Source organism: Bos indicus x Bos taurus, chromosome 11, assembly GCF_003369695.1.
Source record: "Bos indicus x Bos taurus breed Angus x Brahman F1 hybrid chromosome 11, Bos_hybrid_MaternalHap_v2.0, whole genome shotgun sequence".
Classification (NCBI taxonomy): Eukaryota; Metazoa; Chordata; class Mammalia; order Artiodactyla; family Bovidae; genus Bos; species Bos indicus x Bos taurus.
The window spans coordinates 46,503,628-46,530,785 of record NC_040086.1 but is presented as its reverse complement, the minus strand read 5'-3'; the positions used below and the strand labels follow the sequence as shown (position 1 = coordinate 46,530,785).

The 27,158-nt window shown below is 47.9% G+C and overlaps 1 protein-coding gene and 1 long non-coding RNA gene across 4 annotated transcripts; one reads left to right on the top strand and one right to left on the bottom strand.

Moving 5' to 3' along the window:
- Positions 1–5,149: 5,149 nt before the first annotated feature.
- IL1RN (interleukin 1 receptor antagonist) lies at positions 5,150–26,690 on the bottom strand. 3 transcript variants are annotated; one of them, XM_027555463.1, is made up of 5 exons: positions 26,596–26,690; positions 12,002–12,053; positions 9,471–9,559; positions 7,791–7,903; positions 5,150–6,683 (listed from the first exon to the last, which is right to left on the bottom strand). In XM_027555463.1, exons 1-5 carry the CDS (start codon positions 26,603–26,605, stop codon positions 6,471–6,473), a joined length of 477 nt encoding a protein of 158 aa, XP_027411264.1. In that variant the 5' UTR covers positions 26,606–26,690; the 3' UTR covers positions 5,150–6,470. The 3 variants fall into 3 exon arrangements, with proteins under 3 accessions (XP_027411264.1, XP_027411266.1, XP_027411265.1); XM_027555465.1 differs by lacking the exon at positions 26,596–26,690 and adding an exon at positions 12,187–12,280; XM_027555464.1 differs by lacking the exon at positions 26,596–26,690 and having other exon boundaries at positions 12,002–12,230.
- LOC113901274 lies at positions 12,324–14,082 on the top strand. The gene is made up of 2 exons (XR_003513380.1): positions 12,324–12,454; positions 13,410–14,082. It is a non-coding gene; the product is annotated as an uncharacterized LOC113901274 (long non-coding RNA).
- Positions 26,691–27,158: the final 468 nt, after the last annotated feature.

Below are 27,158 nucleotides of genomic sequence, written 5' to 3'. Positions count from 1 at the left end.
ATCAGGTGGCAAAGAGTTGGACTAGACTTGGGGAATAAACAACATGTGATCTAGTTCCCCAACCAGGGATCAAACCTGGGCCACCTGCATGGGGAGCATGGAGTCTCAGCCACTGGACCACCACGGACGTCCCAACAAAGCCTCATTTTCCTTGCTGCCCAGGCCCTGTGTTCTATCCATGAGCCAAAGATGGCCTGTATGTGTGGTCCTTTCTTCACAGCAGGCTGAGCTCTGTGAGCCACTGCCTAACTGTGTTAAGTATCACCCAGATAAAGAGATTTTGAGCCATTTCAAGCCCACTTGCTTTGCATATCCCAGGAAAGTATACCCAGCATTTGCTAGCTGGGAATGAGCCCCAGGTCACAAAATCCCCAAGCTGCTGCTGTCCTTTGGAGATTTCTGACCCAGAGATTCCCAACTGCGCTACAGAGTGACATCACTTACACACACAGGAGCCCCTTCCCCCGAGTCGGCTTGCTCTCCTCCTAAGTAGAGACCCACTTCTGTGTGGCCTTTGGACAGACCCCTGCTGTGATGTACCTCCTGAGAAGCGTGTGTGCTTGGTCAGTCACTCAGTCATGTTCAACTCTTTGCAACCCCCTGGACGGTAGCCTGCCAGGCTCCTCTGTCCATGGAATTTCCCGGCCAAGAATACTAGAGTGGGCTGCCATTTTCTGCTCCAGGGGATCTTCCCAACTCAGAGATCAAACCCTTGTCTCCTGCATTTCCTGCATCGACAGGCGAGTTCTTTACCGCTGAACCATCAGGGACGCCTAATATAGCTTGTGTGTGCTACTGCCACCTGATGGTCAGATCTTTTCATTGCAAAGCCTCCTAATCCTTAAACCTCCTCCTAACAGAGTCCTTTCCCTTTTGCTAGGCTTCTTTCTTTTTATTTTATTTTATTTTTTAACTTTACAATATTGTATTGGTTTTGCCATATACAACATGAATCCACCACAGGTATACACGTGTTCCCCATCCTGAACCCTCCTCCCTCCTCCCTCCCCGTACCATCCCTCTGGGTCATCCCAGCGCACCAGCCCCAAGCATCCAGTATCGTGCATCGAACCTGGACTGGCGACTCGTTTCATATATGATATTATACATGTTTCAATGCCATTCTCCCAAATCATCCCACCCTCTCCCTCTCCCACAGAGTCCAAAAGACTGTTCTATACATCAGTGTCTCTTTTGCTGTCTCGTATACAGGGTTATTGTTATCGTCTTTCTAAATTCCATATATATGCGTTAGTATACGGAGAAGGCAATGGCACCCCACTCCAGTACTCTTGCCTGGAAAATCCCATGGATGGAGGAGCCTGTAGGCTGCAGTGCATGGGGTCGCTAAGAGTCAGGTACGACTGAGCGACTTCACTTTCACTTTTTACTTTCATGCATTGGAGAAGGAAATGGCAACCCACTCCAGTGTTCTTGCCTGGAGAATCCCAGGGATGGGGGAGCCTGGTGGGCTGCGGTCTATGGGGTCGCACAGAGTTGGACACGACTGAAGTGACTTAGCAGCAGTAGCAGTATACTGTATTGGTGTTTTTCTTTCTCGCTTACTTCACTCTGTATAGGCTTCTTTCAAAACTTCCCTGGTCCAAGGCTTCTGTCTGCTCAAATTTTCTGACCAATACAATACATTAATCCCTACTGAGATGTCAGTGGCTAGTTTATTTATTCATCAAATGTTTATGGAGCACTCAGTATCTCCCAAGCTGAGTTCTTGGGATACGGACATGTCACTCAGTTGTGTCCAACTCTTTGCGACCCCACAGATTGTAGCCTGCCACGCTCCTCCATCCATGGGATTTTCCAGGCAAATACTGGAGTAGGTTGCCATTTCCTTCTCCAGGGGATCTTCCCAACGCAGGGATCAAACCCCAGTCTCCCACACTACAGGCATACTCTACCATCTGAGCCACCAGGGAAGCCCATCTTGGTTTATATCATGGAACTAAACAGAAGAAAGTTTTGTGTGTCTGGCATTCTAGCAGCTTGAGGATGGCTTAAAGCTTTTCCTCTTTTAAGAACACTTCAGGGACTTCCCTGGTAGTCTGGTGGCTAAGACTCCATGCTTCCAATGCTGGGGACCAGGGTTTGATCCCTGCTCAGGGAACTAGATTCCACATGCTGCAACTAAAGATTCAGCATGCCATAACTAAGACTGAGTACAATCAAATACATGATTTTTTAAAAACTATGTTACTTGTATCAGTTCAGTTCAGTCACTCAGTCGTGTCCGACTCTTTGCAACCCCATGAATCGCAGCACGCCAGGCCTCCCTGTCCATCACCAACTCCCGGAGTTCACTCAAACTCATGTCCATCGAGTTGGTGATGCCATCCAGCCATCTCACCCTCTGTCGTCCCCTTTTCCTCCTGCCCCCAATCCCTCCCAGCATCAGAGTCTTTTCCAATGAGTCAACTCTTCGCACGAGGTGGCCAAAGTACTGGAGTTTCAGCTTTAGCATCATTGCTTCCAAAGAACACCCAGGGCTGATCTCCTTCAGAATGGACTGGTTGGATCTCCTTGCAGTCCAAGGGATTCTCAAGAGTCTTCCCCAACACCACAGTTCAAAAGCATCAATTCTTCGGCACTCAGCTTTCTTCACAGTCCAACTCTCACATCCATACATGACCACTGGAAAAACCATAGCCTTGACTAGATGGACCTTTGTTGGCAAAGTAATGTTTCTGCTTTTGAATATGCTATCTAGGTTGGTCATAACTTTTCTTCCAAGGAGTAAGCGTCTTTTAATTTCATGGCTGCAGTCATTTTGGAGCCCCCCAAAATAAAGTTACTTGTATAAGCATATTTTTAAAAAAAAAAAAACACCTTGTTGCTCAAAGTGTGGTCCATGGTATAGCAGCTGCAGTATCATTTGGAAGCTTCTGGGCTTCCCTGGTGGCTCAGAAAGTGAAGACTCCACCTGCAGTTCAGAAGACCCAGGTTCGATCTGTGGGTTGGGAAGATCCCCTGGAGAAGGAAATGGCAACCCACACCAGTATTCTTACCTGGAGGATCCCATGGACAGAGGAGCCTGATGGGCTATTGTCCATGGGGTTGCATAAAGTCCAACACAACTGAGCGACTAACATAATTGTCACCATTAGGCCTGGAAGAGTTTTCTGACTTGAACTTCCTCCTTTTACCATGATTGAAAATATCGCAACACTCACACTTTTGTCACACACAGAATTTCACTCATATTGTCTCACTTTATCCTGTATCATCCCCATGGAGCATGTGGTTCCTTCCCTGTTACACAGGAGGAGGAGAAAGCTAAGGTAGGGCAACCTCATTATCATCTTAGGATCCAGCATCTAGACAAAATCTTAAAGATTTTCTCCAGTTAGTTGCCTTTCATCTACTTGGTTTCCTTTGTTTTCAGCATCAACATCTCCTCTTCAAAAGCCCTGCAGGGAAGTTGAGTTTGGGAAGCAGAGGGCTGGGTGGGAGTGGGGTTTTAGGGTTCGAGCCCAGCCTTTCAGCCTCCCCTCTATGGACTTTGTTTCCAGGGACCTCAGAGAGGCATGCATGGAGCTCTGTTTGGAAAACTCTGATCTAAATCAACACTCTCCTGGGACAAGGAGGAAGTAGGCCTTAAGGAGAAAGGCGACGTGGCCAAAATCACACAGCAGGCTCTGGACCCAGCGGGGTCTGACTCTAGGAATCCCCCACCCCCACCCTGGAACCAAGCCCAGAGGTCAGCATAGTCCCAGGAAGGGACAGCGCCCCTTGCTGGCCCAACTCTACTTAGTGGAGATGTGTTTGATAAACCATCATTCTTATAATCCTTCATTTCTATCTCATGGGGTCAAATTCAACATTCCACCTGTGACTGTTTTTTGTAATCTTATTTATTTATTTTTGGCTGTGCTGGGTCTTCGTTGCTGCTCAGGCTTTTCTCTAGTTGTGGCGAGCAGGGGCTACTCTCTATTTGTGGTGCTCAGGCTTCTCATTGGGATGGCTTCTCTTGTTGCAGAGCACAGGCTCTAGGGTGAGATGGCTTCAGTAGTTGCTCCACATGGGCTCTGTAGGTGTGGCTCCAGGGCTCTAGAGCACAGGCTCAATAGTCGTGGCTCTTGGGTTTAATTGCTCTTCGATGTGTGGGATCTTCCTAGATCACGAATGGAACCAAGTCTCCTGCATTGGCAGGCAGATTCTTTACCACTGAGCCACCAGGGAAGTCCTCCACCTGTTAATCTCACCATTTCCCAGATGCCCCCTTCCCTTAACATACCAGGATGGAGGTGGGGGGGGGGCAAGGTTTTTTATTTTTAGGCATTTCAAAACTGTGAATATACCATACACACAGAAAGCCCCCAACCACATCCATGCCAAGAGATAGCATGCTGCCTGGCCTCTCTGGCCACTGCCCAGCTTTCAGGTAGCGCATCCTTGCTGCTCTTAGTGGGCACAACTCTTTCTGCAGCCCTCTGCACAACCACTCCATCTGTCTGTTTTGAACTTTATATAAATGAAATTGTGCTCTCAGCATACTTTTGTGATTCTTAAACCCCACATGATGTCTATAAGATTCACCCATCTTGTGATCACAGCCAATTTTGTTTTATCCATTTTCTTTGCTGTTGAGTGTGTATGAATGAATGTAGATGTATGAATGTACATGATTTATGTGAATTGAGTATGTATGAATGACTATACATGTATGAATGTACATGAATAATTTTATGTGTACATGATTTACGTGTTAACTCTTTTCTTTAATAATTTTATATCTATTTATTTATTTGGCTGCACTCGGTCTTAGTTGTGGTATGCAGGGTCTTCGATCTTCATTGTAGCATGTAGGATCTAGTTCCCTGATCAGGGATGGAACCTGGACCCCATGCACTGGAAGTGTGAAGTCTTACCCACTGGACCACCAGGGAAATCCCCATGTGTTCATTCTTCTGGGGTAGGCATTTAGGTTGTTTATAGTTGGGGGCTATTGTGGATGATGCTTCTGCAACCTTCTAGCAGAGAGATCTGCTCTTCTGTTCTCCAAGGAGAGTGAGACCCCAGGAGAAAGGGACTCAGGAGAGGTAGCCAGGCCCATCCCAGGGGTTTAAAAGACCTGTCCTTAACCCACCCCCACTTCCAGTTCTCTTTGCCCCAAGCTCAGCAAGGCCACAGATGATGAGGTTTCAAGTTTTTATCTTAAAACAAAGCTTAAGTCACAGAGAACAGGACACTTTCCACTCAACATATACAACACACATTCACTGAGCACCTGCTGAGGCCAGGCTGTGTGCTCGGCCCCAGGGGAGACCTGAGACGGGGGAGGTCACAGTCGCTGCTCCCAGGGGCTCACAGGCTGGTGAGGAGACAGACAGGGGCACATCTTCCAAACAAGTCTCAGGGAATCAGAAGTGCTAAAATAGTCAAGGAGTGATTCATTCCTCCCGGGAGGTCAGGAGAAGCCACATTTGTGTGGTGTCTTGGGAGCAGGGGGACTTTTGATGAAAGGGTTGTGGGGGGTGGCGGGGGGCAGGGGGACAGCACTGCAGGGAGCTGCAGGAGGTCTGGAGTGGAGGGCGTGCTCAGGGCCTGGGCCAGAGGTTCTAGACATCCCAGAACATTCCAGAAAAAAAACAAAAACTAGGAGACCAACGCATTATGCCAACTTTTCATTGTTACAGGTTGAAAAGTGAAAGCGTTAATTGCTCAGTGGTATCCGACTCTTTGCGACCACATGGACTGTAGCCCTCCAGGCTCCCCTGTCCATGGAAATTTCCAGACAATAAGAGTGGAGTGGGTGGCCATTCCCTTCTCCAGGGGATATTCCCAACCCAGGTACAGGTTAGGGCATCACAAAAATAAGAGATAAAAAAGGAAATGCTATCATCTCCTTTCAACATCACTTCCTAAACATGGGACTATTTTAATATTCTACTCCCTTCCAGAAAGGACATAATTTCCAAATAAAAGACTCTCTTTCAAAGTTGGTTTAATTTAACAAAAAGATACTAAGAATTTTTTTTTAAAAAAGAAAAAGATACCAGGAAATCCTTATTTCCCATTTTGCTACAGACCCTAAAAATCTTGCCCCTGGAGTAGCACCACTTTGCAAAACAGAAAATGGAAGCCGCTTAGGGGGAGGGAAGTGAGCGCCTGGGGATCTGGGGTGAGAAAGGAGGCAGAACTGGAGCTGGCCACAGGGTGTGGACTTTATCCTGAAGACACGGGCCACCCTGAGGGTTTTGAGTAGGACTGGGGTTCCATCTGCACTTTAAAAAGACCTTGTGGAGGGAGGCTGGGTGGAGGAAGGCTGGGTGAACGGAGGAGGTTGGAGACTGGGTCTTGTTCCCAGGGCTCTTGTACCTCCTTCTGAAGGTCCCCCCAGCCAACGGCACCCTGCTGAGCCCCACAACACCCAGGAGACCCTGAGCAGAGTGGACAGGCATCTCTGGAGTCATGGACGTGCTGGGACTGGGGACAGGAAAGGCTGAGCACCATGACTAGTCCTGCTGGAAGTAGAACTTGGTGACCTTGAGGGCCTCTGTGGGCATATTGGTGAGGCCCACGGGCTGGTCGGCCTCCAGTGATGTGCAGAGGAACCAGCCGGGGCAGGCAGCTGACTCAAAGCTGGTGGTGGGCCCGTTGTCGAAGCGGATGAAGGCAAAGCGCTTGTCCTGCTCCCTGTTCTGGTTCAAGTCAGTGATGTTCACGGCCTGGAAGTCAAGAAGAAGCAAGTGAGGGCAGAGGAGCATAAAGGTCCTTGCAGCCCACCTGGCCATCTGGCTGCCCAGAGTAAGTGCTGGGGAAATACTGGCCTGGCAAAAGTGTCCTGGGTCTCAGGACAGCCTGATACAAGAAGGTTGTCCCATGCTTACACCTTGATTTGGGGACATCTGGCCACTGTAGCCTTGGGTCAATATGTTTGACAAGCACATGGTCCCATCAACAGAGACCAAGGCCTGTGGAGGCTGGACTCTGTCATGTCTGCACCTCTGAGAGACGGGAGAGTGCAGCAGCTGGGAAGGGTATGGCAGTCCACATTATTTACAATATCCTGGTCATTGCTACTCCACACAAAGCAGGCAGTCACTTTCCACTAAAGTGCCTGTTCACTAGTGGACAGAAAGGACAATGCCACAGTTACAGCCACTCTCATTTGGGTTAAGATTTCGTCCAACAGTCCCCTGATAGAAAGCTCTCTTTTTCCAGGGCTGATAGCCCATTAATGTTGCACAGGTGCACAAGGCCCTAGAAGGGAATGCCAACTCATGGATTCGAGTAGATAAGGGCTGGAAAAGAATGGTCCCAAAGGTTGGCTTTACTGGAAGAGGGCAAGTCCAAGTGGGTTAGTGGCCCTTGGGCAAGAGAGTAACACACAGAGGCTGAGGTCCCCAAAGGAGCCATGCCTCCTGGTGTCCTCATCCTGGAAACCCCCTCTCTCATTGAGGCTAGACTTAGCCACATGGCAAGCTTTAGTTAACTGGACATTAATGGTATGATACAAACAAAAGTTTAGTAAGTGCTTGCACACTAAGGCTTGCCTTTTTGGAGTTATCCCTCTTGGAAACCAACCACCATTCTGTAAGGAAGCTTAAGCTGACAACTGAAATCAGTGAGACCGTGTGGAAGGAGAACCTGGAGGATGAGCCCCAGCCAAGCTCCCTGCTGAATGTGGCTGCAGGAGGGAACTCAGTTACGCCATGGGGCACAGATCTGCTCAGCTGATCCTAGTCAACCCCCAGAATCATGAGAAAGAACACGCTGTGCTTGTTTTAAGACACTGAGTTTGGGGATGGTTGTTGTCTGAGGCAGGTCCTTACCTCTAACTTGAGCTTGATCTCATCTCCAGATTTTACGCAGGCCAGGCACAGCTTCCCCCCATGGATCCCCAGGAACATAGTATGGGGTTCGATGGGTACCACATCTATCTTCTCTGGGGAAGAACAAAGGGGAAGTTCAGGTTGTAGAGAAGAGGAGGCAGAGATGGAGAAGACACAGCAGGCTGGACTCTCCCTGGGGACTTTTCTGTTCCCCTAACTAAAATCCTGGGCTTCCCTGGTGGCTCAGTGGTAAAGAATACTTCTGCAATTCAGGAGACAAGGGTTTGATGCCCACGTCGGGAAGATCCCCTGGAGAAGGAAATGGCAACCCACTCCAATATTCTTGCCTAGGCAATCCATGGACAGAGGAACCTGGAAGGCTACCATCCATGGGGTTGTTAAAGAGTCAAATACAACCTAGCAACTGAAAAAACAAGCAGATTAAAACCCCAAGGTCAGAAGGACAGTGAGACCCCATCTTCTTGGTCAGGATCCAAACAGAAGATTAAACCAAGCACATTATCTAGCTATTCCTCAAGGACCAAGGTGCCTAAATTCTGCTCCAAGTGATTGCTACCCTTCCCTTCTTTCCCTGGACTTCCCAGGTGGCTCAGTAGTAAAGAATCCACCTGCCAATGCAGTAACGCAAGAGACAAGGGTTTTATCCCTGGGTTGGGAAGATCTCCTGGAGGAGCAAATGGCAACGTTGCCACTCCAGTACTCTTGCCTGTAAAATCTCATGGACAGAGAAGCCTAGTGAGCTACAGTCTATGGGATCACAAGAATCGGACATGATTGACCACATGCACACACCCCCTTCCCCAGGACCCCTGTCCTCTAGGTCCACAGGTGTGCTGCCCATGGGGCCCAGTACATGATATCATGAGTGGGGCCCCACGGCTTGGTCCACAGAAGCCTGGGTGGGTTTGAACCCATTTTTTTCCCGTGGTGGTCTCCATGCACTCATTGGGAGTGAAGACCTCTGTTTCTCTGTGCTTTAACATCCTTATTCGGAGAGTTACCAGAGGACAGGAAAAGTGGGTCTCACACCCTTTAGAGTGAGGAAGGGGCAGAGAACAAGAATGGGGATCATGCCATTCTACTATACCAGACTACCCAACAAGGACGTGAAAACATCCTAGAGGGCTGGTGCTGGAAGAAACCCATATCCTATCAACCAATTGCCCTTCTCTTACTAAGGGGAAAACCAAGGAACAGAGTGAGTGAACCTTGTTCAAATTCATCCAGGTTGACATGGATCTGGAATATGACTCAATGTGGTGTCCAAGATTAAGAGATATAACCCAGCCTGTGGATGGTGTATTAGTTTTAGGTGGGAGTGAGAGTTTGAACACACAGAAACACGGGCTTCCCAGGCACTAGAGGAAGAAAAGGGCTGGTCTTGCCTTCTGGGCCCTGCCCTCCCATTTATGGCCCGGGGATCATGGTGTCCATAGGTGGTGGCTCCCAACCTAGGTTCTACCTTTTCTATCTTCTTGAGGCTCCCCTCATATGTGTCCTTCAGTGGCCAGGCCTCTCTAGCTTCAAACGTGGCCACAAAGAACCAACAGGGATTAAGACATGGTACCTAAAATTCCCAGGGTCAAGCCACAATGCTGCAAACTCCTGGGCAAAGTGACCGGTGCCCACTCAGCATTGACCTTCCTGGCCACCACTCACCCTCTAATTTAGTATTTGGTCCTTGCAAGTATCCAGCAACTAATTGGTTATTCCTCAGGTAGAAGATCTTCTGGTTGACATCCCAGATCCTGAAAAACAGAAGGACCCAGCTATAGTGGACAGCTGCTGAGTGCCCAGCCCCTTCTCTGTATTCCCCAGAGTGTGTTCAGTTTTCTCCCAAGGGTGTGGAATTAAACACACCCATAGCATGACTGTGAAGTCTGAGGTCAACACTGGTTAAGAGACAGACCCAAATCCCAGATCTGGTAGGCCATGTGCCTGCCTTCTACCCCTCTTCTCACCTTGTTTCTCATCCTCAGCTTCCCAAGCAGCCACCTCCTACTTCAGCAAAGCAGACTCTAGATTAGGACCATTAATAAACTTCCTGGGTGTAGACATGTTCTTTGTCTGCACCATCCAATATGGTAGCCATCAATCACTTGCAGCTATTGAGACATGCAGCTATTGAGGTCTTGAAATGTGGTATGATTGAGGATCTGCATATTTTCTAATTTTTTTTTTTTTTTTTTTGGTCACACAGCATGTGGAATCTTAGTTCCCAGACCATGGATTAAACCTACACCCCTTGCATTGAAGCACAGAGTCTTAACCCCTGAACCACCAGGGAAAGTCCCCAATTTTTTATTTTCTTGTATGTTTTTATGAATTTAAATGAAAATCTCAAGAGTCATCTGAGATTAGTGGCCCCCACAGCACAGAGCTAGAAGCTTCAAGGGTGAGGCCCCATTGCAGCTAACTCACTCCAAGCCTTAGACCATGAAGACTTGTCCCCAAAGTCTGTTCCCTACTGACAAGTCAGCTTCCCTTCCAGTTCACCCTGTGGCCTGTTTCTGGCTCCCTGTTTTTTCTTCTTGGTGAAGAGCCTCTCTGTCTGAGAGCAGGGCTTGTAGCTGTGAGATGGAGTAACAGGGCCCCAGCCAGGATGTGGACACTTCACTCCCTGCTGCCCCCATCCCCCAGCATGACCTTGGACCTGTGCCTCATCTCCTCACCTGTGAAAGGGGCCTGGCAACACCTGTCTCATCAGGTGACCTTGAAGAGCCCATGAGCTCAGAGAGAGGGGGTCAGTCAAACCGTAAAGTTCTTGGCTGGAATGAGCTTTTGACCTTTCATGACTATTCTTAGCTCCTGGATGAGTTGAATTCCATCTGAAAGGATTAAATGTTCCTTTCTAGAGGCCTTCTGGAGATCCCAGCCAATGGGAGGAGGTCAAGGCAGACCCCTGGGAAGGGGAGGGGCTTCTCTGGGACCCACACAGGCACACAGAGTCCCAGCCTGTAGCCTCAGGCAAGAAGAAACAGAGAGGGGCGCTGTGGACAGGACACAGTCCAGAGCTCCAGAATGATGGTTAACAGTTCCTGATTGTGTTGGTACATCAGGCGGTCCAGCTCCCCTGGGGGCTCAGTTTCCCCATCTGTGACTTGGAGTGAATTCTAACCCTACCTGCATTACAAGGTTGTGAAAGCCAAAGGCACAGATAACATTGTGACAGTGTTTTGTGTGACACTGTTTTGAGAGCTGGAGGGTGAGGTCATCCCGACAAGTCCTGGGACATCGGAGCCCAAAGGCCACATGAAGACAGCACTCTGTTTTAATCACCATCACAGCCTGCTATTTTTACAGCAGGGATGGTGACACCTCACCACATTCCTGACCCAGTTTTTAATCATCGTAATAGTTTTCAGGAGCCTGATGGGCTGCAGTCCATAGGATCGCTGAGAGTCAGACACGACTGAAACCCCTGCCTACCACAATAGTTTTCAGACACTTTACTGCTCACAAAACACTCACAATGTTTTCCGTGCCTTTGGCTTTCAAAATCTTATAATGCAGGTAGGGTTAGAATTCACCCCAGGTCACAGATGGGGAAACTGAGGCCCCAGGGGAGCTGGACCCTCTAATGTACCAACACAACCAGGCGTTGTTAACCATCAGTCTGGAACTCTGGGCTGTGTCCTGTCCACAGTGACCCTCTTTGTTTCTTTGTCCAGAGCACTCTCCCAGGCTTTAGCCTCAGCATGGCTCTGGGCACGTTTATGTCACCAAGATGCCTGAGCCCCTGGGCAAGTAAGTCAGGCTTCCAGCCAAGCTTTGCACATCTGGGAGATTTTTAAATACAAGTGCCAAAGATCACAGATGTGGCAGCCAACCTTAGTTAGCTAACCTTAGGCAGCTAACCCTAACCTTAATTATTAATGGATGCTTAATGGCTCAGACGGTAAAGCGTCTGTCTACAATGCGGGAGACCCAGGTTCAATCCCTGGGTGGGGAAGATCTCCTGGAGAAAGAAATGGCAACCCACTCCAGTATTCTTGCCTGGAAAATCCCACCAACAGAGGAACCTGGTAGGCTACAGTCCATGGGATCGCAAAGAGTCGGACACGACTGAGCGACTTCACTTCACTTCACTTCACTTCACTTTCAAGCCCAAACCCAGGGCAGCCCCAGACAGCTGTGTCCTGCCTCGCTTTTCTATCCCTCCAGCCCCACTTCCCTGGGGTCAGCCTTACCTGAAGGCTTGCATCTCGCAGCGTCTCTTTCCCAAGGGGTGGCAGGCTGTTTCTGAACGGAACAGGAAGAGGAGAAGACAGATTAGGTAACCGTGGATGTAGATGTCCATCCTGTGACCTCGAGGCGATGGGGGACTGCCATTTCAGACCCAGAGGAGCTGCTTATAAAGAAAAGAGTCGCTCACCCAGCCGGGCTGCGGGCGCCTGTCCCACGAAAACGAACGGAAACGCCTGCACATTTCCAAAACGAGAAACCTTGCTGTTGTCACTTTCAACTCTGCCGAGTGTCGCAATGGGATGTCGTAACCCATTCCCTCCCCTTTTCCTCTGTGCAATTTCCCCAAAATCGAGATTTCTATTTCCCCTTCACCCAGTTCCTGGGAAGAAGGGCACAATGAAAACTCAAGCCCCTCATCTGCCCGACAGGTATCCTGAAGCTTTGAAAAACTGGATGTGAGTAGAAATGTCCCCCTCTTGTAAGAAGCCAAGTGGCAGGGTTCCCAGTGCACGTCCGAGACTCAGGCCACTTTGTGTTCTTTGAAAGAGGGGCGGCCTTGTTGGACCTTGGACCAGGGGCTGGCAAATACTCTGTCAGACAAAGACTAGATGGCAAACATTTTAGGATTTCTGGGGCCATACATCATTATTACTCGCCTGTCATAGTTGACAAGCAATCTTAGACAATCTGTAATGTGTGCATGTGTGCAGGCACTAAGTCGTGTCTGACTCTTTATGACCACACGGTCTGCAGCCGACCAGGCTCCTCTGTCCGTGGGATTCTCTAGGCAAGCATACTGGAGCGGGTTGCCATTTCTTCCTCCTGGGGACCTTCCTGACCCAGGGATCAAACCCGTGTCTCCTGCATTGGCAGACAGATTTTTCCCCACTGAGCCACTGGGGAAGCTCAGCCAATCTGCAAACCCACAAGCTAATTGGTTTCCAGGACAACTTTATTTACAAAACAGGTGGTGGCTGGATTTGGCCCGAGGCTTGCTTTCTCCTGTTCTAGAGTAAACTTCCTGCCAGGGGACTTTGAAACCAACTCTATTCCTGTTATCCATGTCTTTGAAGTTAGGGTCTTGGGAAAATGGGATGAACTCCACATCCCATTTGGGATGGAAATGAATCCCAAACTGCCTCTGGCACGTGCTGTTTGCCACCTGTGTGACCTGGAACCAATCATTTGTTTGGGTCTCTGCTTCTACCTCTTCATACTCAGAATGAGATTGATTATGTCATCCTTATGGGTACAGGGAGAGAAGGAATGTGAGAGGGAGGAAGGAACAAAGGAATGTGGGAAAGGAAGTGGAAATGGAGGGAAGGAGGGAGATTGGTTGATTGGAAGGTGAAAGTTCTGGGTCAGAGTAGGCATTCAGAAACATTAACTTCCTTTCTTCCTACATTCTAGACAGGGAAAAGGAAAGTATATTCCTCTTTATGGACAGAGAAGAGTTGAAGTGGGTCCTACATGATCTCAATGGTAGGAGGATGGACCTCTAGTGCAGAAGGACAGATTGTGGCATTTGAGAACTTGATGGGCACTCAGCATCATCCTGCCTCACCCCATCCTTGTTTCTGAAGAAGACCCAGAGAAGCAAAGACATCTGCCCAAGGTCACACAGCTCGTCCATGGCAAGGTACAGCCAGAAATCCAGGTCTCCTGGTTCCCACCCAAGGGACACCCTATTACAGCAGCAGATCTTGAGGAGTCTGACTTTATTTTCAGCCATCCCATCAGAGGTTGTGTTCAAATGAGGGTAAAATCTGTGAAAAAGGAAGGCTGCATGACATATTTGAAAGTTACTAGGAGAGTGGATCTTAAAAGTTCTCATCACGAGCAAAAGCAAAAAATTAATTGTATTACTGTGTTGTACATCTGAAACTCCCATAATGTAATACATCAATTGTTGCTGTTTATGCTAAGTTATGTCCAACTCTTTTTCGACCCAAAGACTGTAGCCCGCCAGGCTCCTCTGTCCATAGGATTTCCCAGGCAAGAATACTGGAGTGGGTTGCCATTTCCTATGTCATTTGTACCTCATAAGTCAGTTATGTCTTGATAAAAATGTTTTTTTAAAGAGGAAGTTTGCAAATGAACTTTCTCAGATCTTTAAAGAGCTCTTCTTTCAGAGCAAATGCAACATTTCTGCAAAAATTGTGTCACCTCCCCGAGTGGAATGAAACAGCATGTAGGCCCTGTCTGGGCAGGGGGGTAGGAGTCCCTGGGGCTGGGCAGTGGAGTCACTTAGGACTGGGGCTCCCAGGCAACGAGCCAGGGCTCTCTGGATCTGTTTCCTTATCCATTGTGTGTATTAGTTGCTCAGTTGTGTCTTGACTCTTTGCGACCCCATGGACTGTAGCCTGCCAGACTACTCTGTCTGTGGGATTTCCAAGGCAAGAATACTGGAGTGGGTTGTCATGCCCTCCTCTGGGGATCTTCCCAACCCAGGGATCAAACCCGCATCTTTTACATCTCCTGCATTGGCAGTAGGGTTCTTTACCACTAGCTCCACCTGGGAAGCCAGCCCCTACCGGCATCTCTGACTACATGTAGTCTCGCTTCTGGTGCTCAGCCTTCACTCCACTTCCTGAGTTGAGGTTAATGACCATGCCAGAGAGTGGACTCTGCCTCCCCCATCAGCACCCCGAGCTTCCCTCCCAGCTGCAGACATCACCGCTATAACTGGTGCCTGCTACATGCCAAGCCCTGCCCTGCTATTATAACCAGTGACAACAGAAATAACTAAGACCCACTTCAAGGGAAACAGGACATTCAGGTGAAATCTGTGTCCTAAGAGTGACCCGAGACAGGCTCCACGGAGACCACACGGGTGAACCTTCATTGTGGATGCCTGTAAAGTGTTCAGGGCAGTCTGCCCACATGGGAAGTATCCTATATATGAGAACTCTTTCTCAGTTTCAGTTAATGGCATCTTTCAGTTCTAGGATTTCCAGTTGCTTCCTTTTTTTTTTTTATAGAGTTTCTAGTTCTCTGCCAAAAATTGCAATCTTGTCTTTGACACCTTTGATCCTGTTATTCCTTCAGGTTCTTACAAAGGCTTCTCCAGTTGACTCATCATTTGAATCCCCGCTGGGTTTCCTTCTATTGTCTCTTTTTCTCTTTTGCACATACTGTCTTGCGTATGCTGATTACTTTTATTAACTGTTGGACACTGTAGCTTGAGGCTCTGGGTAATGTATGCCCTCAGAGACACTTCACTTTTTTTGTATGCAAATGTTTATAGCAACATTATTCATAGCCACATATTCTTAACAGCCCAAATCTGAAAACACTCCAAATGTTCATCAGTGGATGAGTGGACAAACTGTAGTTATCCTATGATATTGTTGTTGTTGTTGTTTAGCCACTAAGTCATGTCCGACTCTTTGCATCCCCATGGACTTTGCCTATCAGGCTCCTCCGTCCATGGGATTTCCCAGGCAAGAATACTAGAGTGGGTTACCTTTTCTTCTCCAGGGGATCTTCCTGACCCAGGGATCAAAGTTGTGTCTCCTGCATTGGCATGTGGGTTCTTTACCACGGAGCCACCTGGGAAGCCCTATCCTCTGATACACTGCTGGGCAATAAAAAGAAGAAAAATACTGATACATGCAACAACATGGATGAACCTCCAAAACTTGGCGATGAATGAAAGAAGTACAAAAGACAATGTACTGTACCATTTCATGTATATAAAATTCTAGAAAAGGTAAAACTATAATGAGAAGATTCTCAGTTGTCTGGAGCAGGGGGTCTAAGGAGGGGGTTGACAGTGATGAAGCATGGGAAATTTTTTTGGAATGAATATACTTAGTGCTACTGAAATATACAGTTAAATATGGTTAAAATAGTGTGTTTTAAAAATAACATATTTCTTTCTTTTTGGCTGAGCTGGGTCTTTGTTGCGGAGTGGGTTTTTCTTTAGTTGCAGAGAGCAGGGGCTACTCTCTAGTTGTGAGACATGGGGTTCTCATGGCGGTGGCGTCTCTTATTGCAGAGCATGGGCTTTAGGGCACATAGGCTTCAGTAGTTGCAACTCCTGGGCTCTAGAGCTCGGGTTCAGTAGTCGTGGTGCACGGGCTTAGTTGCTCTGCAATATGTGGGATCTTCCCATACCAGGGATGGAACCTGGTGCTTCTGCTGGGCACCAAGGTCAAGGGTACTGCAGCCCCAGGTAACTTCACCCAAACAGGGCTTGAGATGACTCAGAACTGGGTTTCAGGAACTGTGCAGGCTGCTCCATTTAGGTCCCAGCCCAAACCTGGGTTGTTTAAGGTGGGGCGGGTCTCTCCTACTCAGTGGGAGATAAAGTACAAACTGTGTCCTTCTCCACCCCTGAGCCCCACGAGTCTGCCTGATAGAAGTGGTTGAAAAGGTGAGCAGGAGTCAGAGAGGAAGGAATTTTAATTCCTCTGCAAGGAGCAGGGCATTTATCTAAAAGGAAACTGAATCAGAGGGTGACAGTGTCAGATTTGTCTTATTAAGATCAACCTAGGAATAGTGACCAGATGGACCAGGGTTGGACTGAGCTTGGGGGTGACTGAGCCTGAAACAGTGGGGTGACACAGATCTTGGCAGTGGGTGCTGACAGCAGAATCTCCAAAGGTGTCCTTCTGACTTGTAGCGCTGGCCAACTTCTTGGGTGTACGTGCCCACCATGGGTGATTTCAAGCCATCCATCTCACTGAATAAGTTGGGGAAGAGATGGGATCTTGCTGTCTCCAGCACCCAAAAGGTACAGGGAGATTTGACAGCTCTTCAGTCTTTCTAGAGAGAAATTGTCTTCATATTTCCTGACTCCGGTCTTCCTCCTCTGTAGCCCAAATGTCTCACCACATGGGTCCCATCCCCCTTGCAAAAAAGCAAGGTGCGTGCATGCTCAGTTGCTTCAGTCATGTTCAACTCTTTGCGACTCTGTGGATTGTACCCCTTCAGGCTTCTCTGTCCATGGGATTCTCCAGGCAAGAATATTGGAGTGGGCTGCTATGCCGTCCTCCAGGGCATCTTCCCAACCCAGGGATCAAACCCCTGTCTCTTATGTCTCCTGCATTGGCAGTCAGGTTCTTTACTACTAGCGCTGCCTGGGAAGTGCAAAAAGGGATGCCTACTGACAAATCCAGTTTATCAGGCAATGTCAATGAATCTTGATGTGAATTTTCAGCTGTGTCTCCTGGAGTTGTTTTTGTTGTCAATCCAAGGACTCTTGGGAAACATTTAAGCTGCTGGCTTTGGGTGTTCAGGTGTGCACCTTTGACTTAATCTCATATTTCAAATCTTCAGCTAATTCTTGAATGCCTGAGTGGTACAGGGCATACACAATACAGTCAGCACTATTGTCCAAACCTTGTAAAGTTTTCCTAAGATAATAGAACAAAGACTCCGGTTACTCTCTCCAAGAGATGAGTAAATGCTTGAATACAAAGCAGAGGAAAAGGACGAGAAAAACAAGTCCCCATAGTGTAATCTGCTGTCCTCTCTTGGTCGGTCTCCACCTACCCAGCCCTGCCAGGCAGCCAAGTTAGTTTTAACCAATTTTAATAGCTGATTAGAAGAAGCTCCCTACAGCAGCAGGTCAGGCTTCCCAGGTGGCTCAATGGTAAAGAACCTGCTTGCCAATGCAGGAGATGTGGGTTCAATCCCTGGGATGGGACAATCGCCTGGAGAAGGAAATAGCAACCCACTCCAGTATTCTTGCCTGAGAAATCCCGAGGACAAAGGAGCCTGGCGGGCTACAGTCCATGGGGTTCCAAAGAGTCAGACATGACTGAGCGACTAAACAATAACAAAACAAGAGCAGCAGGTCAGGTTTGGAGACAAGTGTTCTCCTGAGCATCTCTGTCCACCAAACAGCAGCCATCACAGTGACCAGCTGGTGAAGGTCAGGAGATTGTGCATAAAGCCAGCTGAGACTGATTGCTGATTTATAAGAAGCCTGTTGCCCTCCCAGATGATAGGATCCACATGGGGTCTCACTGATAAGACGGCTCGTCATGTCGACCTCGCAAACAAAGAATAAATCACAGTGATCCTTGAGACTGACCAAATTGCCCAAATGGCATCCTCTTATCTTACTGGTGCCTATCTTCTCAAAGCTGTGAGACCACCAGATTCCAGACCTCCAACTACGTGATCATCCCTTCAGAGAGTTTTTCATTGGTGGGGTATAAGGACTCCGTCAGAAAAGGAGGACGCTGGTTCTCCTTAAGGGCCAGTCACCCTCTCTTTTCCCTGTAATAAATTTCCCTCTTCTTGCCTGACTGCCCAGCTCTCTCTCTTTTTCTCTGCCCTTGCCTTACATTCTGGTGCGAAAACCCAGGAGGCAAGATTCACTGCAACTGGATGGGCTCCTCTCCCAAGCCCACCTCTGATGGTCCCCTCCCTTGGACCTTGCTGAGAAACTGAGAAGAGCTCTGGGACGGGACTTTGCACTTGCCTTGTTGGACTGATGTGCACACACCAGCCCACATTTCATCCGTTGGTAACAAGGGTGAGTGAAATCCCATTCTCTTGTATCCTCTCTCTTGCCTCATTTCCAAGTCCTAGCCCTAGGCGGGAGGATCCCTAGGCCCTCGGGCTGTCGGCCTTGTGCCCCATCTGACCTTGAAATAGGGGACGCCCGTTTCAAAGCAGACTGTCATTCAGTTCAGTTCAGCTGCTCAGTCATGTCCTACTCTTTGCGACCCCGTGGACTGCAGCGAGCCAGGTCTCTCTGTCCATCACCAACTGAGTCGGTGATGCCATCCAAGCATTTCATCCTCTGTCATCCCCTTCTCCTCCCACCTTCAATCTCTCCCAGCATCAGGGTCTTTTTAAATTACTCTCTGAGAAAGTCTTGAGAACAGGGATGCCTCTTCTCTCAGACCTTTCTCCTCGCTTTCTCTCACCCTTGGCTAACCTTCCTATTCGGCCACAATGGGAAATTCTCAATCCCAGCCCTCAAAATCTACTCCTCTAGGATTCCTTCTCTGAAACCTAAAAGCCTTGGGCTTCCAAGGGGAGATAAGACCAAGAAGACTTATTTACTATTCTAACACTGTCTGGCTGCAATACAGGCTTGATGACAGGTTCCCAATGGCCAAGTGTAATTTTCTCCGGACCTCCATAGCTTCTGCCGCTGCATTGCCAAGTGGTTAGAAATCCCTTGTGTTCAGGTTTTCTTCACTCTCTGCTCTCGATGCTCTCTCGGGGAATCCTGTTGTACTTCTTAAATACTCTTCACCCACTCTGGGCAACATCCTCCTAATACAATGTCTCGTGACCCCTGTTCAGATTTTTCTTCTTCCTTCGACCCTTCTGACCATAGGCCAACTCCCCCGCCCCTGCCCCAACCCCCTTCCCCCCCGCCCCGCCCCCCTGCCATCCCCGGCCATCGGCCATCACTCTCAATCACCTTGCAGCTGCTCCAGATCCAGCTCCACAACCTCCACCTGTCCTCCCTCCCTCTTTCCTTCTCAAGAGCAGGCCTTGGCCAACCATAGCTCCCAACACCCCTCCCCAGACTGTGCCTGGGATAAGCTCTGAGACCTCAGCCCCACCCTCTACCCTGAGGGTCCCAAGGCTTTACCCTAACCTCCCTAGATCCCCTCACCTTACTGGTCCCGAACAACTTTAAACAGGAAACTTCACTGCAGGACCCCTCTCCTTCCCCTACCCAACTCCTCCCTTTACCGGAAGTAGCTGGAGCAGAAGGCATTGTTCGGGTTCATGCGCCATTCTCCCTTACAGATCTATTTCAGATTGAAAAGCGTCTTGGCTTCTTCTCCTCAGATCCTGATAATTATCTAAAAGAATTCAAGTATCTTACCCAGTCTTATGACTTAACCTGGCATGATATTTACATCATCCTTTCCTCCACTCTTGCCATACTTGTATGGCACATCTCTCAGGCACATGCTGATGAGATACACAGGACAGACACTAAGCCCTTAGGGGCAAGGGCTGCCCCCAAGATGATCCCAACTGGGATTATCAGGCAAGGAGACCTGGATGAGCAGCCTGTAATCATATGATTGGTTACCTCACTGTGGGCCTTCAAAAGGCGGGGCATAAAGCCATCAACTTTGATGAGCTCCAGGAAATAACTCAAAGACTGGATGAAAACCTGGCACAATTTCTAGACATGTTAATGGAAGCCCTACAAAAATATACAAAATTAGACCCCACTTCAGCAGAGGGCACCATTGTCCTTAACACCCATTTTATTTCCCAGTCACCCCCAGATATCTGAAAGAAACTAAAAAAGGCAGAAGAGACCTTTTAAATTTAGTCTTTAAGATTTTCAATAACTGGGAAGAACAGGCAAAGCTAGAGAAGGCCCAAAGAGATCAGGCCACATACCACCTTTTAGCCACTGCCCTACATAGCTCCAAGCCTCCATTAACCAACAAAGAAAGGAAGCCACCTGGGCCCTGCTTCAAATGCGGCAAAGAAGGCCACTGGGCCCGCTCATACCTAAAGCCAAGGCCCCCTCCCAGTCCATGTCCCAGCTGTGCATAAAGGGACATTGGAAAGTTGACCACCCAAATCCCCCTCTAGGGATCTGGACATTCCCTCCTGGTCCCAACCAGGAGTCCTCTGACCCAGCTCTGCCCAACCTCCTGACTCACCACTGAAGACTGAAGGTGCCCAGGGCCCCACCCTCCGACTCTCATCACGTCTATGGAGCCCAGGGTAACTCTTACAGTGGCAGGTAAGCCGATCTCCTTTCTCATTGACACAGAGGCCACTTACTCTTCTATGCCTGCCTACTCCAGAAAAACCAAGGTCTCTCAGGTCTCTGCTATAGGGGTTGATGGTTTAGTATCTATACCATGAATAACTGAGCCTCTACCTTGCACACTTCAAGATACCCCATTTTCCCACTCTTTTCTCATACTCCCAAAATGCCCCACTCCTATTCTTGGGAGAGACCTTCTCTCAAAATTCAAAGTCTCTGTTACTATCCCAAGCCCACCCTCTGATCTAGCCTGGTAACTGCTCCTTAACACCCACCACTTCTGTTGTTTGTCTACAACAACACGGTCCTTTCTGTTTTTCCAGACAAAACTCTATAGAAAATTCTTACCCTCAGCTAGGAACTATGCCGCCACACCTCTGTAATCACACTTCACATCTCTCTTTCCTTTCAGGCCGATCTGTCTATCATGTCTCAGGAACTGCAGGACATTCTCTTACTTTGCCAGGAAAACTCCCTTCTGTGTATGGTGTAAATACTCCTCTTGAAGGGGTTACACTGGCAAATTCACTGTCAGTTTCAGAGACTACTAACAAGTTCCCAGAAAGACTCCTATTTGCTATCAATTTCAACTGTTGTCTTCTTACTCCTGGAATATTTTTCCTATGTGGAACCACTGCTTATTTATGTCTTCCCACTAACTGGACAGGAACATGCACCCTGCTATATCTGGCCCCAGATATTTCTATTGCTCCTAACAATCCGACCCTTCCTATCCCACTAACTCATAACCGACCCAGACTGGAAATTCAACTCATTCCTCTATCAATCAGTTTAGGAATAGCCGCTGGGATTGGGACAGGGACCGCAGGGCTCACAACTCCTTCAAATTACTATCAAAGCCTTTCTAAACTCACAGCCTAGAAGAAATACCTAACAGCCTTATCACTATCCAAAACCAGCTAGATTCCCTGGTAGCCATGATCCTCCAAAACAGAAGAGGATTAGACCTCCTCGCAGCAGAAAAAGGAGGCCTGTGCCTATTTTTGGAGGAAGTCTGCTGCTTCTACACCAATAAATCAGGCTTTGTAAAGGAAGCAGCAATAAATCTGACAAACAGGGCCTCAAGAACACGCCAACAACCTCAATAACTCATGGGAAAACTGGGTAAGCAATTGGAATTGGATGTCCTGCGTCCTGCCTGTTCTAGGTCCTCTCCTTCTACTTAACCCTTTTTCTAACTTTTGGCCCAAGATTAATGCGTCTTTTTTCAAAATTTCTTCAGGATTGCTTACAAGACTTCACCAACTGAACTATCCACGAGCTACTTCGAACTCACTCAGATTATCAAAAACTTGGACCCCACACAGATCCCCTTGACCCACATTCCTGCCTTTTCTTATCTCATCCCCATGTCATCTATGTCACCCCTCTCCCACAAGAAGCAGTTACAGCAGCCTGACATTCAGCCCTTATCCTAAATCAAAAGACTGGAAGTCCCTTCTGACAGAATCCTTTTATACCCCACCAGTGAAAAATTCGAAGGCAATGGCACCCCACTCCAGTACTCTTGCCTGGAAAATCCCATGGATGGAGGAGCCTGGTGCGCTGCAGTCCATGGGGTAGCTAGGAGTCGAACACGACTGAGCGACTTCACTTTCACTTTTCACTTTCATGCATTGGAGAAGGAAATGGCAACCCACTCCAGTGTTCTTGCCTGGAGGATCCCAGGGACGGGGAGCCTGTGGGCTGCCGTCTATGGGGTCACACAGAGTTGGACACGACTGACGTGACTTAGAAGCAGTGAAAAATTCTCTGAAGGGGTGTTCATGTAGCCGGAGGTCTGGAATCTGGTGGTCTCACAGCTTTGAGAAGATAAGCACCAGTGGGATAACAGGATGCCATTTGGGCAATTTGATCAGTCTCAAGGATCACTGTGGTTTATTCTTTGTGAGGTCGACATAAGGAGCCATCTTATCAGTGAGACCCCGTGTGGACCCTATCACCAGATACGAATGGTAAACTCACTGTGAGTCCTTTTTGAGGTTCAGAGTTTTCCAAGATGATCTCTGTTCCAGCAGTTTCTGGGTTTGATATGGATCTGCATTGAAAGCCACTATTTATCTAAGTTTTCTTCATGTTTTCCAAGGTACTGGTTTGCTCTCGCCTTCTGGGCTTTGGTGGTAAATTAAGTCTCAGCAGGCAGGGTGAGGAGAGAGGAGACAAAAACTTGGGGGAGGAAACAACTCTGTTTCTCGCCTGCAGTGTTTTGGCCTCTGTGTTCTACTCTTTTCTACAGGTCTTCTTTGGTGGTGATTTAGTTGCTAAGTCATGTCTGACTCTTGTGACCCCATGGATTGTAGCCTGCCAGACTCCTCTGTCCATGGGATTTCCCAGTAGGTTGTCATTTCCTTCTCCAGGAAATCTTCCCAACCCAGGGATCGAACCCAGGTCTCCTGCATTGCAGGTGGATTCTTTACCAACTGAGGCACCAGGGAAGCCCAAGTGCTGGTAGTATTCTTGCCTGGAAAATCCTATGGACAGAGGAACCTAGTGGGCTACAGTCCATGGGGTCACAAAGAAACAGATACAACTGAGTGACTGAGCACACACACATACAAAAGTTGAGCAAGCTGGGTATAGATACACCTTGAGAGATACACTCTCAAGATGGGGATATACTCACTTTGTAGAATTAAAAAATCAAGGCTCAGACAAATTAAATCACTTGCCCCAGATCTTGGTTGAGCCAAGATTTGAACCCAGTTCCTCCACACTGCAGTCCTGTTAGAGAACCAGGTGATGTCTTTTCCTCTCTGCTTCATCGCATAGTTAACAGGAACAAGAATTATATTTGTTCTTACACTGTTCCCTATGTGTTTGAACTCACATCATATAGAGCAATGATTTATTCTATACCTGTTTGAAAATTTTAGGAGGTTTTTTTGCTAGTAAAGAAAGGATGATTCTAAAACCTTACATAGGTTAAAGAGAAACCTCTTTACCTGGTTACGGACTAGAATGGCCAGTTTCCCTAGGTTTTCCATGATATTCTTGGTTTCAGTACTGAAAGCCCTGTGCTTAGTCTCATCCAACTGTATTTGACCCATGGGATTATAGTCCTCCAGGCTCCTAGTACTGGAATGGATTTTCATTTTCTTCTCCAGGGGATCTTCCTGACCCAGGGATCAAACCTGCATCTCCTGTGTCTCCTGCATGGCAGGCAGATTCTTTACCTGCTGAGCCATTGGAGAAGCCCCACTGAAAACCCAGCATCCTGGGAACATTTCAATTCCTGGAAAACAGATGATTGCTCACCCTTAAGAAACCTTTCCTGGTGGCTCAGATGGTAAAGAATCTGCCTACAGTGCAGGAGACCCAGGTTTGATCCCTGGGACAGGAAGATGCCCTGGAGAAGGAAATTGGCAACCTACTCCAATATTCTTGCCTGGGAGATCCCATAGATGGAGGAGCCTGGCAAGGTACAGTCCATGGAGTCACAGAGTCAGAAAAGGTTGAATGACTAACACAAGAAAACTTTAGAAGGTGCTGGCATCATCTGGTAGCTAGTGCTGCAAATTGCAGGCACAATTAAATATCAATCATTATCCCTTGCCAAGTAACCTAGTAGCAGAGATGCTGTCCATTTTACTACATGAATAGACAGGTAAGTAAAGCATGCTAGAGTACTCCAAAACCATGGTAAGTCTTCCACTCAAGAAAAGAGACTATAGCAGATACAGTGTTAATCAATCACTCTCATTCTGATCAAGTTAATTTTCAATTAAGCCATTCATATTTAACTTCCTCAAACTATGTAATCAAGACATGGTCACCATCTAGTAGCCTGAAATTGTTTTCAGACTTAAGTTGTAGAAAATATTTACTTTTTCATTGTCATCATCTTAATCCCCTCTTCCTCCCCTTCCTCCTCCTTCACACGCATCAGCTATAAGGTCAGCAGTGTAAACAGAGTTCCACTGAAGTTAATAGCTTGTCCAGGGTAGCACAGAATACACACAGGGCAGTTCCATCTTCATCCTTGTCTCTTTCCTCACTTTTACAGCTCTTCTGTCAAACCATGATTATTTCTGGGCCCTCTCTGGTTGGCATCAGTGGTACCACCTATGCTCCAGGTGTTAGAGAATGTGGGTTCCTCCTCCCAGGAATCACAATGTCTTCACTGGGTTCACATACATTTGTTGCTTGAATTCAATCCAATCCAAGTTATACTTTAGCACCAAGTTTTAATTTAACATCTACTATGTGCCAGGTGAAAATATTTTGGAATGAACCATTTATAAGCATACTGATTTCTTCATAGTATATCACTGTCTGTTCCTGGGAGTTGCATCTTCCTTTACACATTTGAAAGATACACAAGACCATATGCTATTTCACATAGCCCACTGGAGACTGTTACACCCTCTGGGGGAAGGGGGAGGTCGGCTGCTTCAGGGATCCTGGCTGTGGTTTACAAAGCATTTCTCCCTCCATGATAACATTTGGTATCTGTGCCCCTAGAGTATATTCCATGGTTTGGAAACAGACTGTCTGCTGTCAGGCCCAGCTCGTTCCCTTATACTGGCTGTCTTGCTTTGAGCAAATTACTTAACCTTTCTGTGGCCCAGTTTCCTCTTCTGAAAATGTGAACCATAGTAGTCCTTCCTCATGTGGTTATGGGGAGAATTAAACCATGTAAACAGTTCAGCAGAATGCCCAGCTGGAGCAAGTGCTATGGAAGTATTAGTTATTACCGTGTCCTTGAAACCCTGAGTTTGCCAGCCTCCTCTTGACATTGAGGAAAGTGAGATCCAGAAAGGAGAAAAAAGTTACCCACTAGAGGCCAATTTAGAATTAAAAACTGGATCTTCAGACCACCAACCTTAATATCTTTTCTCCGCCCCATATACGTTTTAACCACAAGTTGCAAACCAGTAGCTCATAGACTGAATATTTTATTTGCTTTCTTTATTGTTTCATTTTGGGACTTCCCTGTAACTCAAACAGTAAAGAACCTGCCTGCAGTGCAGGAGACCCGGGTTCGATCCCTGGGTCGGGAAGATCCTCTAGCAAAGGGAATAGCAATCCACTCCAGTATTCTTGACTGGACAATCCCATGGACAGAGGAGCCTGGTGAGCTACAGTCTGTGGAGTCACAGAGTCAGACACGACTGAGCGACTAACACTACTACTACTGCTTCATTTAACCAGAATGCTATACATCACAACATCAGAATATCCAATTCTTTTGGAAAACTGAGAAGTTCTGAGACTTTCCTGGCAGTCCAGTGCTTAAGACTCCGTGTTTTCACTGCAGGGGTTGTGGGTTTGATCCCTGGTTAGGGAACTAAGATCCCACATGCTACATGATGTGGCGCCCCCAAAAAAAGAAAAAAGAAAAATGAGAAGTTGTGGCCACTTGGGCCTGCATTCTCATGGGCCAGCCACTTGCTGGTACTGACTAGTGACAGCCCCTAATTCTACAAGTCCCTGCCCTTCTCTATTACCCCTCAGATCTATGGCTGAGGACCGGATTGTATTAGTATTTCTCATTGAGCTCCCAATGTTCTTTCTCATGCTTTACAGAAACATTTCTCCAGTTTTCCACCTCTCTATTGACAGTAGGAAATGACCAATGGGCTCCAAGGACTTCATGATTATTTTCTCACACAGGCATGCTTCCCTGGGCCGCCTGCTCACTCAGTATGCACGGGGTTTGCAGCCCCTGCCTCAGAACATCTGCACAGTCTCCCCGTGTTGGCCGCTGCCACACGGTGGCCAGGTCTCTCAGACAGGCCAGGAGCTCCATGCCCTTGACATTCCCCTTGAAGCTTGCTCTTCAGAGTCTGAGAGCACTGGGTAAATACTTTTCATTCCCATGTTTCAGATGGAAAAATAGAAGCAGAAGGAGCTTACCTAAAGCCATGGTGAAAGATGAGGTCCTCCAAGGTATTCCAGGCTCTGGCTCCAGACGGAGTGGCGACACAGGAAGGAGGCACAGCCAGGCCACACCTGGGCCACCAGCCCCTCCCAGGGCAGAACCACGCCCTCCTACCCGATTCCTGGCGGAGGGTGAGAGGAGGAGCCCCAGCCTGCCTTCCCACATACCCACGCAGGGCTGGCCACTGCAAGGAGGTGGGCAAGCCCAGCTTCCAGAACGGTGACTCAGGCTAACAGAAGCCAGACGGGTTCTGATCTGCATAAAATCGGAGGTCACATATGAGGAGCTGAGCTGGATTAGTGGGGCTGGACCTTTGTTCCCACCCAACCCCAGTGACCCCCAGTCTGTGCCTATGTGTGCACCTTCATCCAGACAATGTGGGTAGACTTAACCCTGTATGCCCTTAACCTGAACCAGAAGAAGGTTCTCTTCTGGCAAGCCTCCAGAGAAAGCCACAGAAGGTCCCTGCTGATCTTTTTAAAAATGTATTTCTTTATTTATTTTTGGCTGTGCTGGGTCTTTGTTTCTTCATGGGCTT